The following is a 16,529-nucleotide window of genomic DNA, read 5'->3' as shown; positions in this document are numbered from 1 at the left end:
GGCTGCACCTAGCCACACACAACAAACAAAAGGCCACTCTCTCTTCACTGTCACCGGCGACTCCTCCTAGCGGCTCCCTCTCTGCAGTGCCTGCAGCTGCTACCTCTTTCGCTGACGTACCCAACGCTTCTCATCACCAAGGCGGCTCCCCAACTTTCGCTTGGCCCTCTGCAGCGCCTACTCGTCAGCCTCTGCACGATCACCCGAGCAAAAAGCCACCCTCTGGTCGCAGGCTCCAGGCTCTCTCCCACAAGGCGGCAACACTCTCACCTTGTCTGCGTCTCTCTGCAGACTCACCAGAGCCAGGCCTTCACTTCCCCGAGAGCCCCTCTGCACAAGGCCGCCAACTCCCTTTTTACAACCCGATTCCACTTCTTCCTCGCGTCCACGCTTCGCCAACCTTCTTGAACCTCACGCTGGCAGCGAGATAAACCTCCATGTGGTCTCCTACAAGCTGGCCACGTGGATATCATTTTCATATATTTTTTTAAAGCTTCAATGATGGCCACCACCAACTTTTCTTTACCTTGCTTCACTTGCACGTGCGGCGCCCACATGACTTTCCAAAACGGATGCAAAAACTTACCCAAACACGACCATTGCCCATGCTCCAAAGGCGGCTCTCTTTCGAATCGGTCGGTGCCCTGCATTTGGCAACCACCCGCACACCATACTGCTGCAATAAAAAAAACTTCCAAATCTCAAGCACCTGCTCTCGAAAAAAACAACACGCACGTACTAGCTCACTGCAAAGCCATTCGCTCTGTACATTTGCCAGGGCATTCACGGCAAAGTTTTATTGCATACCATGCATCCCATATGTACACAAACCCAAAACACTTCTCAGATTTTTGCCTGACACCTGTCACACATAAGAGCCGCCAGAGGTTGATGAACTAGAGGAAGTTCTTCAACCTGAACAGATTCTGTTTCACAAGGAGAGAAAGCTACTTGTCGATAAGCTTTCCAGGAGATACCTTGTAAAGTTCGAGAACTATTTGCCTATCGACGCAAAATGGGTTGATGAAGACTACTTCAAAGATTACCCACAACTTCTTCAGGCATATTTGGAGGCTTTTCAATTGAAGTCAATTGTTTACAAGCCGGGGGGGAATGTCACCATTTGGCCGCCCAAGTGGTCTTTCTCTATTTTTGTGCCAAGGTACGGGAGACCAAGGAGCTTCATGTCGCCCGTATTGAGGCCAGGACTCGCGTCACCTACGGGAGGCCAAGCCTCGTGTCACCCGTAGTGTGGCCAAGACGTGGAACCCACTATCAGGGATCCCAGTTTAGACTTCCCATTGAGCCAGTTCCGTGCTCGGGAAGACCTGCTATTTACAAGTTCCAGGAACGAGAGATATTTCCGTTGCATAATGCATATGCATGCATCTCTGATTGTTTGAAATTGTTTTCGCGTGACTTGTTTTCGTGTGAATGCCTGTTATGACATGTCCACTTGACGAGCAAGGGACCCCAACCCCTAAGCCGTGTGAATGCCTTGTATTCTGACATGGTTTGTGGCATGTGAACACGTAGTAAGTATTCATTTAACCCTTGTTTATTATTGCAAAGGTTTTATGACCTAAGCAGTTCAATTTATTAGAGCCCCGCGCGAGCGCCTCGGCGGAGAGAAATAGATGCTCAACAGTTAAAGACGGAAGATCCCAAATGCCCGCAATACTTTGCAACTTTCATGTCCACTCAACATTCCATATGGGGTTGCTAAGAGACCCAAAAAATGTGGCAAGGTAGACTAGTAGTGTACACTTTATTGGTAGGATGAGGAGAGAATCTTGATACATCACTTGGAGATCCTTGGTATAGGTAGGCTAGACAGTCAGATCCTCAAGTTATGTACGAGGGGGAAGACAGGGCCATTTTGATCTGCAGAGGAGTCCCTAAACCTATCACCCTAGATGCATTGCCCATATCTATGCAAGGAGTCGTAAACACTACACTGGGAGACCTTTGGCATCGCATTACCCATGCAAGCTCTTTTTTTTAGACAATTGGGAGATCCAAGTTGGAGAGACACATCTCCATGTTCTAGCTCCTCAAGCACTGTGGACTCTCCCAACCTTCCCTCACATTCAAGCTTGAAGCTCCACAATTTGTAAGTGTTATTTTTTTAAAAATGTATTTTATCATACAGTATCCCAAAATTTCATATCATACCGAAAATTCCCGTACGGTATTGTATTTTCGTACTGTGACAACTATGGCTGGCGCCCAACTCTCCTTGGTTCACTTCCCTTTTTCTGTTGTGCACCTGCTGAAACCCTAACTGTACCTATTGTACCTTGTGTACCAACAGTACCGGCTGTACCTGCAGTGGGCACCTACTGTACCTACTGAAACCCTAACAGTACTTGATGTACCTTTTGTACCTGCTGTGCTTGCTGAAAACCGAACAGTACCTGCTGTACCTCTATACTAGCTGTACCTGCTGTGTACCTGCTATGGGCATCTGCTGTACCTACTGTGCCGGATGTACCAGCCACCGTACCTGGTGAAACCCTAACTGTACCAGCTGTACTTGCTGAAAATCAGAACTGTACTCCCTGTTGTACCTGCTGAAACCCTAACTATACCAGCTGTACTTGCTGAAAATTCAGATTTGTACTCACAGACGTACCTGCTGAAACCCTAACAGTACCAACTTGTGTACCGGATCTTCTACAAGTACCTGTTCGTGTACTTGTAGAGTGTGAGCACCTATTTGTGTGCCTACACTTGGAAGGACCAAGCCTGTTCCTCTGTGAGTTGTGCGTGCCAAGCTCTGGTACAAGAGCGCATGTTCGTGCGTGGTCTCGGAAGGACAGTTTGTCGTTTCATGTTCACACAACTCCAAGTGTATGAGGAGTTAGGGCTGGTTGTATTGAACCGGAACGGGGACAGGAGGAGGCGAAGGAGGAAGCGAGGTTGGAGTGGGGGACGAGGGAGGGGGGGGTGGGGGCGAAGGAGGGGGTGCTGGCATCTCCTGGTCCTCAGTCGACGCTGGGGTCTCCTCCTGGAGGGGAGCAAAGCTGTTCCTCACGGGAACCCAATGATGCTGAGTCTGTGGCTGCTGCTGCTGCTGCATCGGTCTCTGGGCGTGCTGCTGGGGCTGTCTCCCTCAACGGCGCCCTTGTCCAGGCTGCCACTCTGAGATCTCTCTGGGCTGAGCAGGTGTCCCGGAGGCTGCCTGCTGAGCCGCATCTGTGGGCGGGCCATCAGGGGCCTGCTGCTGCGGTGCAGGTCGGGGTCTCCTGCAAGGGCAGGCCTTGGCCAGGTGGCCGACCTGTCTACAAATAAAGCACTGGTTCGGGAGCCCCGAGAACTCCACTCTCTCTGATCAATCCATCCCCCCCCCCTATCCTAGGTAGCTGAATGACCTTCGGAAGGGAGGAGATGTCACGAACCAAGACTCTGACCGAAGGTAGCCCAGCTGCTCTAGCCACCACTGAGGCTGCAGTGGGGCCAGTCTCGAGCACCGAGCCCACCAGTGCTCCTAGCCTCGAAAGGAGCGGAAGGTACTCACGGCGGAGTCCAGAGAAGCAAACAGTAACATGGAAAAGGCGCTCTCCCTGCTCGGCTGCTGCGGGGTCAAAGCCATGCTGCCAAGGTCTAAAGAATGCCCGAGCGCCCCTGATGTCAAGGGGGCTCATGGCAAGAACCTGGGCCACACTCTGGGAAGTCTCGAACTCGATCTGGTAGTGTCCACGGCCCAGAAGCTGAACGTCCAGGATCTTGCCCACGTCTGCAAGAAGGCGGGCCTGAAGAAGATCCCGGATCTCCCCTCTGCTGGGGCGAGTGCCGACTATACGGCAGATGGTGGAATGTGCCTAGAGGCGTTCCACCTCTGCGGCGAGGCTCGCTTCCTCTTCTGGCGAAAGAGAAAGCCTGATGGGGGTATCCTCAGGGGCGGTCGAGGGGGCTGCAGAAGAGTCCCTCTGAGGTGGGCGGGAGGAGCCTCCATCAGAGTCTGAAGCTGTGGCGAAGGCGGAGCGAATGCGATACCTGCAAGAACCGAGCTGCACACGAAGGGCGAAAAGGACAAGCGGAAGGTTTTTTTTTTTTTTTTTAAGAAAAACCCCTAAGGGGCGGAAAAACCAGCAAGACGGGAAGGGGCGGGGGTTGGGATAATGCGGCAAAGAATAAAAACCCCCGGGGGGGGTGGGGGCGGCACGAAAGGAGAGGCGGGGGGGAGAGGGGGCTGGCGGGGGGGGGGGACGGGGCGCTGACGAGGGGAGGGGGGCACGATGGCAAGCTGAAGGGGGGCGGGCGCTTCAGCGCGAGAGAGGGCGAGAAGGCGAGATGAAGGGGGGGGGGCGCAATGGCGAGATGAAGGGGGGGCGCATAAGCGATGGGGCAGGCGGGGGGGGGGGGGGGGGGGAGGGAAGGCGAGGGGCGAGCAGGCAACGCGAGCGCGAGCACGGGTGAAGGCGGGAGCTTCAGCGAGCCGAGTATATTTCTTGGCTGTTACAATAATCCTCACTTATATAGCTTTTTCCAATAAAAGCTATACTTATGGGATTATTAACTTATAAGCCTTGTTATTAACTTATAAGCCTTAGCCCCTACTATTCCTAATCCCCAGGGCTCCTACTACCCTAGTCCCCAAATTAGCCCTACGGTTAGCATCAAGTACATAACACCTCGAAGCTTGTACATAATACTACCAAGCTTGATGAACCGGATACATAAGACACTCTTGGGAACCACTTGATGGGAGAGAAACAGGAATTAGGGTTAGGTTAAGAGTTCATGTGGGAGACATACACAGAGAAGCAAGAGAGAGAGAGAGAGAGTTGTGGGGATAAGTCAACTCACCAAGTGAGTGTGTGACTCCCCTATCACACATGTATATTGCACTAGTACACATAGTGCACTTAGTACATTAAAAGTACTAAGTGTACTATGTACTATAACTTATGGGCTTGTACACACTATAAGGGTGGGCATTATGCCTTTACCCCAACAACCTCCCACTTAAAGGCAAAGTGCCCTTAAGTAAAGGAAAAGAAAAAATCAGCATGTACATGATAATATACAAGGCCATATCAAGGCTGAAACTGGCCTCATCCAATGCCCATCAAGTGTCTGCAATGAGCAAACCGCTCCGAAGGCAAACTCTTTGGCAACAAATCAGCCCGGTTGTCATCCGTATGAATCTTAACAAGCTGAATTTGCTTGTTCTCTATCACCTCTCTGATGAAGTGATACTTCACATCCACATGCTTCGTCTTTGCATGAAAGACAGGGTTCTTTGCCAACTGGATGGCACTCTGACTGTCACAATGCAACAATGGAATATCCCCTGTATAACCCAAATCAACCACTAACCGAGATAGCCATAATGCCTCCTTGCAAGCCTCTGTGGCTGCAATATACTCGGCCTCTGTAGTAGATAAGGCAGTGCACTTCTGCATCCTGGATATCCATGACACAGCACCTCCTGTGAATGTAAATACATAACCGGTAGTAGACTTCCGGTTATCTGGATGACCGGCATAATCCGAATCCGTATAACCATGCACTAATGCATCCTGTTTGCCAAAACAAATGCACATATCCTGTGTGCCCTTCAGGTATCTCATGACACCTTTCACTGCTTCCCAATGCTTCTTGCCAGGGTTGGCCATGTATCTAGAAACCACTCCCACTGCAAATGCAATGTCCGGCCTAGTAGCAACCATGGCATACATGAGACTGCCACAAGCTGAAGCATACGGAATCTTGGCCATATCAGCCCTGTCTCTATCTGACTGTGGGCTGTCCATAGCACTGAGTTTCACATATGGAGGCAAAGGAGTACTAGTCTTCTTCCCCCCGTCCATATTGAACCTCTGCAAGACTTTGCCAATGTATTCCTTCTGAGACAAATACAACACATGCTGATTTCTGTCCCGAAGTATCCGCATACCCAAGATGTGATTTGCATCACCCAAATCCTTCATATCAAAGGTTTGATGCAGCCTCTGCTTCAAGGCATCCATCTCCTTACGAGATTTTCCGGCAATCAACATATCATCAACATACAAGATGAGGATCAATAGACTGCCATCCAAAGCTTTCTTGGTGTACAAGCAGTGATCTATGTCACTTCTCCTGAATTTCTGTGATTTCATGAATGTATCAAATTTATGATACCATTCTCTTGATGCCTGTTTGAGCCCATAAAGACTCTTTTTCAGCTTGCATACAAGCTTCTCCTTCCACTCACTGCATAACCCTCTCGCTGCTGCATATATATCTCCTCATGGAGATCACCGTGAAGAAAAGCAGTCTTCACATCCATCTGAATCAAGTCCAGATCATCATGCGCAACCAAAGCCAACACAGCTCTAAGTGTGGTCATTTTGACCACTGGAGAGAAGATCTCATCAAAGTCCACACCATATTACTGCTTAAAGCCCTTAGCCACTAACCTGGCTTTGTATCTTGGCTTTGCATCTGGTGCAACTTTGAGCCTGTATACCCACTTACATGGCAAAACCTTCTTGCCTGCAGGCAAATGCACCAACTTCCAAGTTCCATTTTTATGCAGAGAATCCATCTCTGACTTCATGGCACGCTCCCATAGAGCCTTGTCTGCCCTCTGTAAAGCCTCCTTATAACATGAGGGCTCCCCACAGTCAGTAAGCATCAAATAGTCAACCCCTGGAACAAACCTGTCAGGGGCTCTGGAGGGTCTAGTGGACCTCCGTACCCAATGACCATCATTTGCAGGTTGTTGTCCAGCCTGCATATCACCCATTGGTGGCTCCTGCTCCATGCCATAAGGCTGAAAAATCATGCCCGGTATCTCCTCCAACTGTGGTATATCCATAGGGATATCTTCTGCCATCTCTAGCTGTCCATTTGGACCATTTTCAGCACCATTTAAGGGCTGGTTTTCCTGCTGTAATGGCTGATTTACAGCCCTTTGTTGTTGTCCATGATGTCCATCATCATCAAAGATGACTCTGCCAGGCTCCTGTTGCCTTGCAGGCTCCTTATACATGCATGTTTCATCAAAAATGACATCATTGCTAAATATGATCTTTCTATTCATGGGATCCCAAAGTCTATACCCCATTTCACCTCTGTCACCATATCCTAGGAATATGCATTTGTGAGACTTAGGATCAAGTTTGGTGCGCATTTCCCTGCGTATGTGCACGTACGCAACGCAACCAAATACTCTCAAGTGCTTGTATGACGGAGGCTTCCCTGTCCATACTTCTTCTGGCACTTTCCCACCAAGCCTCGTGTTAGGTGACCTGTTTATAAGGTGAACGGCTGTCATAACAGCTTCAGCCCAAAAACCATGAGGTAATGCAGCATGTGACAACATAGAACGGACCTTCTCCTGTATGGTCCTGTTCATCCTCTCTGCTGTCCCGTTTTGTGGAGGATCATAAAGAGTAGAGAGCTCCCTCTTGATGCCTTTAGCATCACAAAAGTCCTGAAACTGTTTGGACATATACTCTCCACCATTGTCGGAACGCAAAGCTTTCAGGGATTTACCAGTTTGATTCTCAACATGAGCAACAAACTTCTGAAACACTGAGAATGTATCACTCTTCAAACGAAGAGGATAAACCCACACCTTACGTGTGGCATCATCTATAAAAGACACAAAGTATTTTGCCCCTCCCAAAGAAAGCTGAGGCATCTCACATACATCTGTATGCACAAGCTCTAACTGAGCATCTTTCTGTCCAAGAGCTTTCTTGTGGAGGCACTGTAGTTGCCTACCATATATACAATGCTCACAAAATTGAAAACTTGAAAACTTTAGAGAAGGCAAGTAACCCAAACGAGACAATTGCTCCATTCCCTTGACACTCATGTGTCCCAACCGGCTATGCCACATAGAAATTTCCGGCAGCTCGGTTGCATTTACATTAGCATGGTGACAAACACCTGCATGCATGAAATAAAGAGTGTCCACCTTAGAGCCTCTGGCAACAACCAGTGAGCCCTTACTAATTTTCCACTTTCCACTACCAAATGTGGTAACATAATCAGCATCATCAAGCTGTCCAGTAGAAAGCAGGTTCTTCTTGATCTCAGGCACATGCCTGACATCATGGAGCATAAGCTGTGAGCCATCTGAAAATACAAGCCTCACATCACCTCTGCCAAGAATTTTGCATGCATGGTTATCACCCAAATAAACCACTCCTTCATTGCCAGCAGTATACCTGACAAACAAGTCTCTGCAACCTGTGACATGAAAGGAGGCACCTGAATCAATGATCCATGAGTGCATACCATGACCACCTGTAAGAAGTGAATGGGCATCAAGTGAAGACGTAAATAGGACCTCATCCTCACTGCCACCTGCATGTGACACATTGATTTCTTCAATCTTGACTCCACTTTTACCCTTTGGCTTTACATCTTTGGCTTCATCTTTCTCTTTGTCTTTGCCTTTTCCCTTTTCTTTTTGATCATTTTTCCATTTGTAGCATTGCTTTTTAATGTGTCCCTTTTTGCCACAATAATGGCATTCCAAATCCTTTTTGGAGCGAGACTTGCTCCTTCCCCGTTCTTGGCTTTTTCCCCTTTGTTGGAATCTCCCACGTGCATTCATTGCATTGGACTTTCCAACAGAGTTGTTTTTCCTGTTCATCTCTTCTTGAAGAAGAGCACCCTCAACATCTGCATATGACAGCATAGCATTCGAATTGCTAGTGGCTGTCCTGAATGTGTCCCAACTCTCTGGCAAAGTGCATAACAGAAAAGTGGCTTTGAACTCATCGTCCATTGCCAACTTTTGATTGATGACCTGGCTGACAATACCATTAAACTCATTTAGATGGGCTGTCATAGACGCCCCTTCCTTCATCTGAAGACCTATGAGTTTCTTCAACCAATACACTTTGCTTGAGGCACTTTGTTGGGCATACAAGTCCTGCAATCTCTGCCACATTCCCCAAGCTGTCTTCTCTTCACGAATGCTGAAAAGTAATGAGTCTGACACAGACAACATGATAGTAGATCTTGCCAGCTCATCCATATCTTCCCACTCTTCAGCTGTAAGAGAAGCGGGCATCACACCCCTTTCTTTGATAGGCTTGTGCTGCTTTTTCTGGAGCAACACATTGTAGCACTGGGTTTGCCAAATATCATAATTATGCGAGCCTTCAAGCTTCTTAATGTGAAGCAATGAAGAACTCTCACCTGTGGTTGCCATAGCAAAATGCAACCTGTCAATGCCTGACTCCCTGCAAAATGTGCAAACACTGCACCAAAAGCACACAAAGTGCTCACAGTTGTTCTCCCAAGCTTTATCTCCCACTGCGGAAGCAAGAATGCAACTTTTCTCCCACTTTATGTGATGAAAACACCAAAATCTGGTTGCTGCAGATTTTGGACAGCACCTTAAATGTGCTCTTTTGCCCTTCCAAAGTACTGTACAACAGTACCAATTGCTCACAAATGATGTACCAAACCTGTACCGGCAAGTACAACAGCTGAAATTGAACCTTTTGGTCACTCAAAACAGTGTACAGCCATGCCAAAACTTGCACAAAGCTGTGCCAAATCTGTACCAGCAGGTACAGTAGCAATAAATGCTCTCCTGGCTGTCCAAATGAGTGAAAATCAGACTTTTACAGTCCCGAACACTGCATACAACAGTCCCGAACAGAAATTGGGCAAAAGCCCCTTGACTGCAAGCTGATTTTTGAGGATTCAAGGCATAAATGTCTTGCCTGCTGCTTTGCCAAGCTCAACAAGCATACAAACTTGAAAAGCCCCTTGAATTAAGATCAATTTCTGATCATACATGGTACATTGAAGCACATGAAGGCATCCAGAGTGTTGACGATGCTTCCCCCTGGCCACATATACATCAAATACATGAAAGCCCCTTGATTTACAGGCACATTGAGTGCTTGTAAGGCATCAACACATTATCTACAACATCAAATGCGATTGCCTGCATGCAAATCGACCAAATCGGCACAAAAGCCCCTTGATTTGCACTGCAATTTGCTGCAATTTTGCCCAAATGTGCGATTTTTCACATCATACAGCATGTATGAGTGCTTAATTGCACAATTACATCAAAAGCCCCAAATTTCGACATTCAATTTCCTGCGAATTGATCCTGATTGTGACCAATTTCCTGCAAATTGATCCTGATTGTGACCAATGTCACCCAATTTTGCCAATTTTGCTCAAAAATTGAGCAATTGGGCACCTGTACCTGCTCAATTGTTGATTGTACTTGCTCAATTGCAAATCCCAAAAAAAAAATTGAGGAAAATACCTTGTAATTTTCTGATTTTTCTCCAATTTGCAGGCTGTTGCAGGAAAAGAGTGCAGAAAGGGGGACTCCTCAGGCGCTGCTGTATAGATGATGCTGCTGCTGCTGCTCCTGCAGCTGTGCAGGTAGGGACGGCTCTTCTAATGCTGGTGCTGTGCGACTAGTCTAGTGATGCCGATTGCGTGGTCGAGGCCTTTAAGCTTGATGAAGGCGTAGCAGCGGGAGGCCCAGGAGCAAGCGTAGGAGATGTAGAGGTGGTATCGGCCGGCGACGGCAGGGAACGCAGCGGAGCTCTCGCGAGAGATGAAGTGTCGGAAGGTGGAAGGGGTACGCTTGAAGACACCACCGTTGCTCTCGCGTGTTCGTTCCACGCTCATCCGCCCAACACTTCGCCTAGCACAGGTCGCTTCGCTCGCCTGGCTCCAGTGCTAATGCACTTTGCAGCCGATTCGCCTGAGTTCGCACAGCCGGCGCCATCGCTTGGTAGTGCTACGTCGGACTTGTATGCCCAACACTTTCCGCTTTTTCTCTGCAATACGGCGATCACCAATTTGCTGCGAAGCTTCTCACCTACTCGCCGTCGACTGGTTCATGGGGATCTTTGGCTGCCTTCTTCCCTCATAAGGACTGCACAGCCACACAATCGCCAAGTACACAGTTGCCGACCAGCCCTCTAGTGCTTCGATTTCCCACGCTGATTCAACAGTCGCTAGGAAACTCTTCGCCTCTCTGCTGAAGGAGAAAAGGCTGCCCTCGACTCCTGCTCTGATACCAGTTGATGGGAGAGAAACAGGAATTAGGGTTAGGTTAAGAGTTCATGTGGGAGACATACACAGAGAAGCAAGGGAGAGAGAGAGAGTTGTGGGGATAAGTCAACTCACCAAGTGAGTGTGTGACTCCCCTATCACACATGTATATTGCACTAGTACACATAGTGCACTTAGTACATTAAAAGTACTAAGTGTACTATGTACTATAACTTATGGGCTTGTACACACTATAAGGGTGGGCATTATGCCTTTACCCCAACACCACTACCACTTTGGTATCACAAGCTTAGGGCTAGCCAAATCTTTTCTTTCTTGGCACCCCCCGACGCCCCATGTGTGTGTTGACTACATGTTAGGGATAGAGCCCATAGAATTAAAAGTGCATAAATCAGGTTTGGGGAGAGTGGATTTGTGGTTAGTTGAACTTTGGTCAATTGTGCCAACTATGCCAACTGCTTCCACACTTGGTCGCTTGAACTTTGGTGCATTGTGGTTAGTTGCAACTTTGGTCAATTGAGCCAACTACACCAACTGCTTCTTGAGTTGGTCAACTAGTCTTTGGGGCGTCATGGCACCACTTGGGCCTCCTAAATAATGTATACTCGGCCTCTGGACCTACCCAAAATCCTATTGACCATTGGCATTCACATAAGTGATGCGCAGGACATAAAACTGTACTTGGTGCAATGTAGATAGTGCAGCCTCTATCGAAAGCTCCCTCATCCACATAAAATCTATCAATCCTAGCATGGATTCTATCCACCCTCCTCTTGTTGGACCAAGAAAACTACAATGTGGAAAGTGCTAGGCCACATCATCCACATAGAATCTATCAGTCCTAGCATGCCCTAAGAGTGAGTAGAAACTACTCCCAAGAGGCTTTCTTAGGGAAGAACAACTTCCAACCTAGCACCTTCTTCTTCAAAAGAAAATTTGAAGTGCAAGTGCACTTTAAACAGCAACACACCACCCATATATGTATCTTTTTTACAACACACCTTCCAACCTAGCACCCTTTCGTTTTCAAAATTTCAAAGAACACCAATTGCTCTTCCAAAGATGTTAGCCAGAAATGACAATTTGCTTTAAATTTCATACCCAGAGGATATAGCATGACTCATTTCTAAGGTCCTTGCAAAGCTAGGAATTCATCCAGTAAATCCAAGACGTTGTACCTCTTGGAAGTCGATGCCATATGTGATCCTTAAATCTGAGGATGGAAAAGCAGCAACAAAAGAGTCTTCTTTTGCTACAGCAAAAGGCTCCTTTAATGCGAAGATGTTCCGTCGAATTTTATTTCCCCCCTTGTCCATTGCAAAAGAAAGCCCTGCTTCTTGTATTGCCTCTACCCACACCTTTGCAGAACCGTCCAACAAAGGAACCTGGTAATAAACATGAAACAATACCTTCTCATTACAATGAATCAAATCAAAGTCACATGGTATGAGAGCACATTCTTGATCTCAGCCATAACTTCCTTACAAAGGCTGGTTACACACATCATGGTTGCCCATCAGCCCCCTTCTACCTGGCAAATCAGGAGACAAACTTGGATGCAACATGGGCAGTGTCCCACTCTATCACACAAAAACCACTCGCCTACAACATAAAGCCCATAAGTGTGACAAAAAGTTGGGTGGCCACCTTTGACTGGAAATGCATCCACCACCAGTCACAAGAGGTCGTTGATGTGGGGCTTGGCTCACAAGGTTGATGTACCGCCTGCGGTCCCAGAGTAAAGGGGGTGCCTCAGCATGGTAGCACATACCACTAGTACATGCAAAAGCTCAAACCCATGGGATTTGGCAAGAAAGGACACCCAGGCTGTGTGTAACCAGCGTTAACCAAGGGTCTCAATAGGGTCAATCTGGCAATGGTTACCAAGAGTCTCAATAGGACCAATCACAATGGCAGTTCATTACACTGTCCTCGTAACAGCATGAAGAAGATTAGAGTTCGGTTGACATGATGAAAAAGTACCTCATTTCCACCTTCAATCTCTATTCGGCAGTTGTCAACACCAAGGCCTTCTAAGGCAGAAAGGAGATGCTCAACAGTCCGGACCCTAGCTTGCCCTAGGCCGATGGAGGTGCTCAGAGTTGTCTCTACCACTGAGCGTAAGGAAGCAGGAACCCTAACTTCTTCATCATGCTTCTGTGCACCCTTGGAGAGATGAACAAAATAACGCCCTTCCCCAGCTGCAGCAGGCATAAGCTTCAGGCAGGATATGGTGCCCGTGTGAAGGCCAACACCTGACCTTGAGACAGCACTTGAAACAGTTCTTTGGAAGTCACCTGTCTGAGAAACCAAGCCATCTCTCCATGTAAATTGATACCTTAGAAAATAGCTGAATAGAAGGAAGGAGAAGATGCAAGAACCTGATTGCACGATGTAGAGCTCTGCTGTTCTGTGCGGAAGAAACCCTGTTGCTTTGAGCACCATGGAGAGAAGCTTAGCTGAGGTCTCTTTTTGCATCTGCATAATAAGCTCCTGGACGCCATGGACTAGGGTAAGCAGGCCGGTCTCACTTCGAAGGCCGATTTGTAGGCATGTGCGACTAAAACCGCCAGACGTCGACGCAGGGCCGGACCAACAGTTCAAATCTTTGTCGTTTGGTTTTTATAAGCCCCCGAGCTGTTTTTCCAAGTTCAAACTTTTTCTTTAGAAAAAAAAAATGAATCTTTCCCATTTCACAATTGGTGCAAGGTTAAGTCTCCCTCTCCCTCTCCCTCTCTCTCTCTCTCTCTCTCTCGTTTTCCCCAATTGCACAAACACTTAAACGCTTTGCATGTGTAGTTGATTGTGTGTCTCTTTTTCTCTCTTGAAATGTTGACTACGATCACTCGTACGTTTAGATTGTAGTAGAGCGCACTAAGCTTTTGAACATGCACATCATGGTGAGGGGTAGGATATTGTTCTCTCTCTCTCTCTCTCTCTCTCTCTCTCTCTCTCTCTCTCTCGGCCATAGAGAGGAGAGATGTTATCGCCATGGCATCTCCCCTCTCTATGATAAAGTCTTGTTATGTCGTCAAAGGATATCCTCCTCAATGGAAGGGATTAGGCCTTTGAGATCTAGGGCATCTTGCTATCACAGACTTACTCTTATACAAGATCGTACATGCTCATTAGTGACACCTTGTGTATGTAGAGGATCACGCATTAGTATAGGCCATTGGACCTAGGGATCTGCAGTTGTTGGGTGGAGGGACTAAATTAGTCCTTTGAGATCTAGGGCATCTTGCTCCATACTTGCTCTTAGACAAGATCGTACATGCTCACTAGTGACACCCCATGTATGTAGAGGGTCACGCATTAGTATAGGCCATCAGTGGACCTAGTTGGCGTGCCTACCTTCCTTTGCCCACGCATTTAACAAGGAATGTGTCCAATGTTGTCTTACCATAGGTTGTTTGTAGAGTTATCACTTCTATGCAAAACTAAGGAAGGACACATCACAAGGGGGGAGGGGGGGGGTGTTGTAAGTACTCTCATGGGCACATATCCTATAAAGCAACAAAGGTCTTCTTATGCCTTTTTGTGATGGCATGGCTACAGAGGTAAAAGAGGTTTGGGGGGATGCTCAATGAGTATGTGGTAGAGTAGAGAGTGGTAACTAGGAATGGTACCCTCGCTAACACACACACACACACACACACACACACATGGGGGAACAATTAGTTGGGTCTACCACTACTATATGGGATCCTCACTAAGAAGTATTATATATATATATAATACTTCTTGGTGAGGATCCCAGGAACAATTAGTTGGGTCTACTAGTATTATATGGGATCCTCACTAAGAAGTTAGAGCTAAGTGGATCTAATTGAGAAGAGAAATGAATACCCCTTTCAAAATGACATATGGGTTAAAAGTGGTAGTTTCTTTAGTGTTCACCATCCCAACTCTTAGAATGATTTTATAAATAGATGAAAGGATGCATTTGCAAATGGGCTTATTAAGCTTGAAAGACTTGGGCATTGGCTATAATAACATACAACAATGGTTAGGGTTACATTTTTCCCACTGATCACGCGAAGGCAAGCTATAATTTTTAAGGCCATAGTTGATACAAGCCCAAGCCATATTTAATTAAAGTTAATAGATGATTACCATGACAACAATACAAGGGAGGTATCTTGTATGCAACTTCAGATGAGGATCGTATTATTGATGAAGTTCTTAACCTTGTTGATGGTTGTGGGTAGGATGACGGCACATCTCAAAAGGAGTATCATATTGGATGCATCTATATATAAAAAAAAGGTAATCAAAGAGGAGGAAAATGAAACTCACATCGATAATCCACACATAGAGATGGTTCTCTCTTCATCAAATAGTCCTCAAATTGAGCTAAAAGAAGGGAGAACAAGTAAAAGGAAAGAACGGGGTGTTGTTGATGCATCTTGATGCTCATTAACAAAGGATCAACGTAGAACATACAATGGTGGGATGCAATAAAAGATTCTTGATCCATAAGTATAAAGAAATTCAAAGTTGAAGCTCTAGGGGGAGTATTAAAAATTTGCTAGGTGGAATAAGATTTACCTATAAAAACCCTAGTTTGAAAACCAACACACAAGTGTCTTTGGACGGAAGCACTAGAACCTAGGAGCATAAAAGAGAAAGCAAAACTTGGTAGAGAAGAGTGCATCCCAAGTTCTAGTACGTGCATGATGAAACCAACTCCTCACAGTTGACAAGAAAAGAAGGGAACTTTCTCTTAGAAGCAAGATTTCATAGGATCCACCAAATTTGTAAATATGCCACTTATGTGGCATGCAATATCATAGGTGTGTTTGTGAACTACAATCTCTCATACTTGCTTAGTTTGGTGTGACAAAAACATTAACCTAAATAAAGTAAAAACATTAGAAAATACTAAAAAGAAGAGTGGCAATAGATTTATGAAACAAAATTGGCAATAGGATTAGGTGCCTAATGAGAAATCCATATTGAAAGGGGCTGATTGTATAAACATGTGCAAGTAGATAAACTAGGTTAAAACTTTGTGAACAAGGCTCTCAAGAGCACTAGGAGTGCATCACAGAAGACCAAGACAAAGTGAAGGAGTGTAATGTACCAACATAGGGAATTAAGCCAATGCACATTTGGGCTTCAAAGGCTATGAGAAATGAGGGTTAAAGAGCATGGGCTTGAAGAGAAAGATATCCTTAAATAGACAAAATACTATACAAGCTTGAATACCATGGAAAATCTAGGCAACTTTTCTTTTTACAACACCTCGATCCAATGAGTAATATGTAGGCAAGGAAAGTTTGTCATGCAATGGGGTGGGCAGTTAAGATGTAGGCAAGGAAGGTTTGCCATGCAATGGGGTGGGCAGTTAAGAAATCTATAAACATCATTAAGAGCATTGTTTTTGGAGATGGAAAAGACATCAAAACCTTGATAAACCTTGGTACAATGGTGTACAGACCCCACTCTTATTTCCATGCTACCAAATGCCCCAAGGCCACCCAAAATTCCCTCAAGGGGAAAAGAGAGCTCATGGG

General features: G+C 46.4%; 1 protein-coding gene across 6 annotated transcripts in view; it reads right to left on the bottom strand.

Annotated features, from left to right (window-relative positions):
* LOC147606349 (uncharacterized) overlaps nucleotides 1-13,807 on the bottom strand; it is an 84,401-nt gene extending 70,594 nt beyond the window's left edge. For 2 of the 6 annotated variants that reach the window (XM_086792022.1, XM_086792023.1), the window contains exons 1-3: nucleotides 13,392-13,807; nucleotides 12,994-13,311; nucleotides 12,189-12,395 (exon numbers count right to left, since the gene is read on the bottom strand). In XM_086792022.1, coding sequence (XP_086648148.1) covers nucleotides 12,189-12,395; nucleotides 12,994-13,311; nucleotides 13,392-13,514 — 648 coding nt within the window. In that variant the 5' untranslated portion in view covers nucleotides 13,515-13,807. The remainder of the gene's footprint in view (nucleotides 1-12,188; nucleotides 12,396-12,993; nucleotides 13,312-13,391) is intronic. The other 4 variants (XM_086792026.1, XM_086792025.1, XM_086792024.1 and 1 more) reach the window with 4 other exon arrangements.
* Between the last annotated feature and the right edge of the window lie 2,722 nt (nucleotides 13,808-16,529).

Source organism: Cibotium barometz, chromosome 57 (assembly GCF_041138505.1).
Source record: "Cibotium barometz isolate CiBa-2024 chromosome 57, ASM4113850v1, whole genome shotgun sequence".
Lineage (NCBI taxonomy): Eukaryota > Viridiplantae > Streptophyta > Polypodiopsida > Cyatheales > Cibotiaceae > Cibotium > Cibotium barometz.
This window is presented reverse-complemented; position numbering and strand designations above follow the sequence as displayed.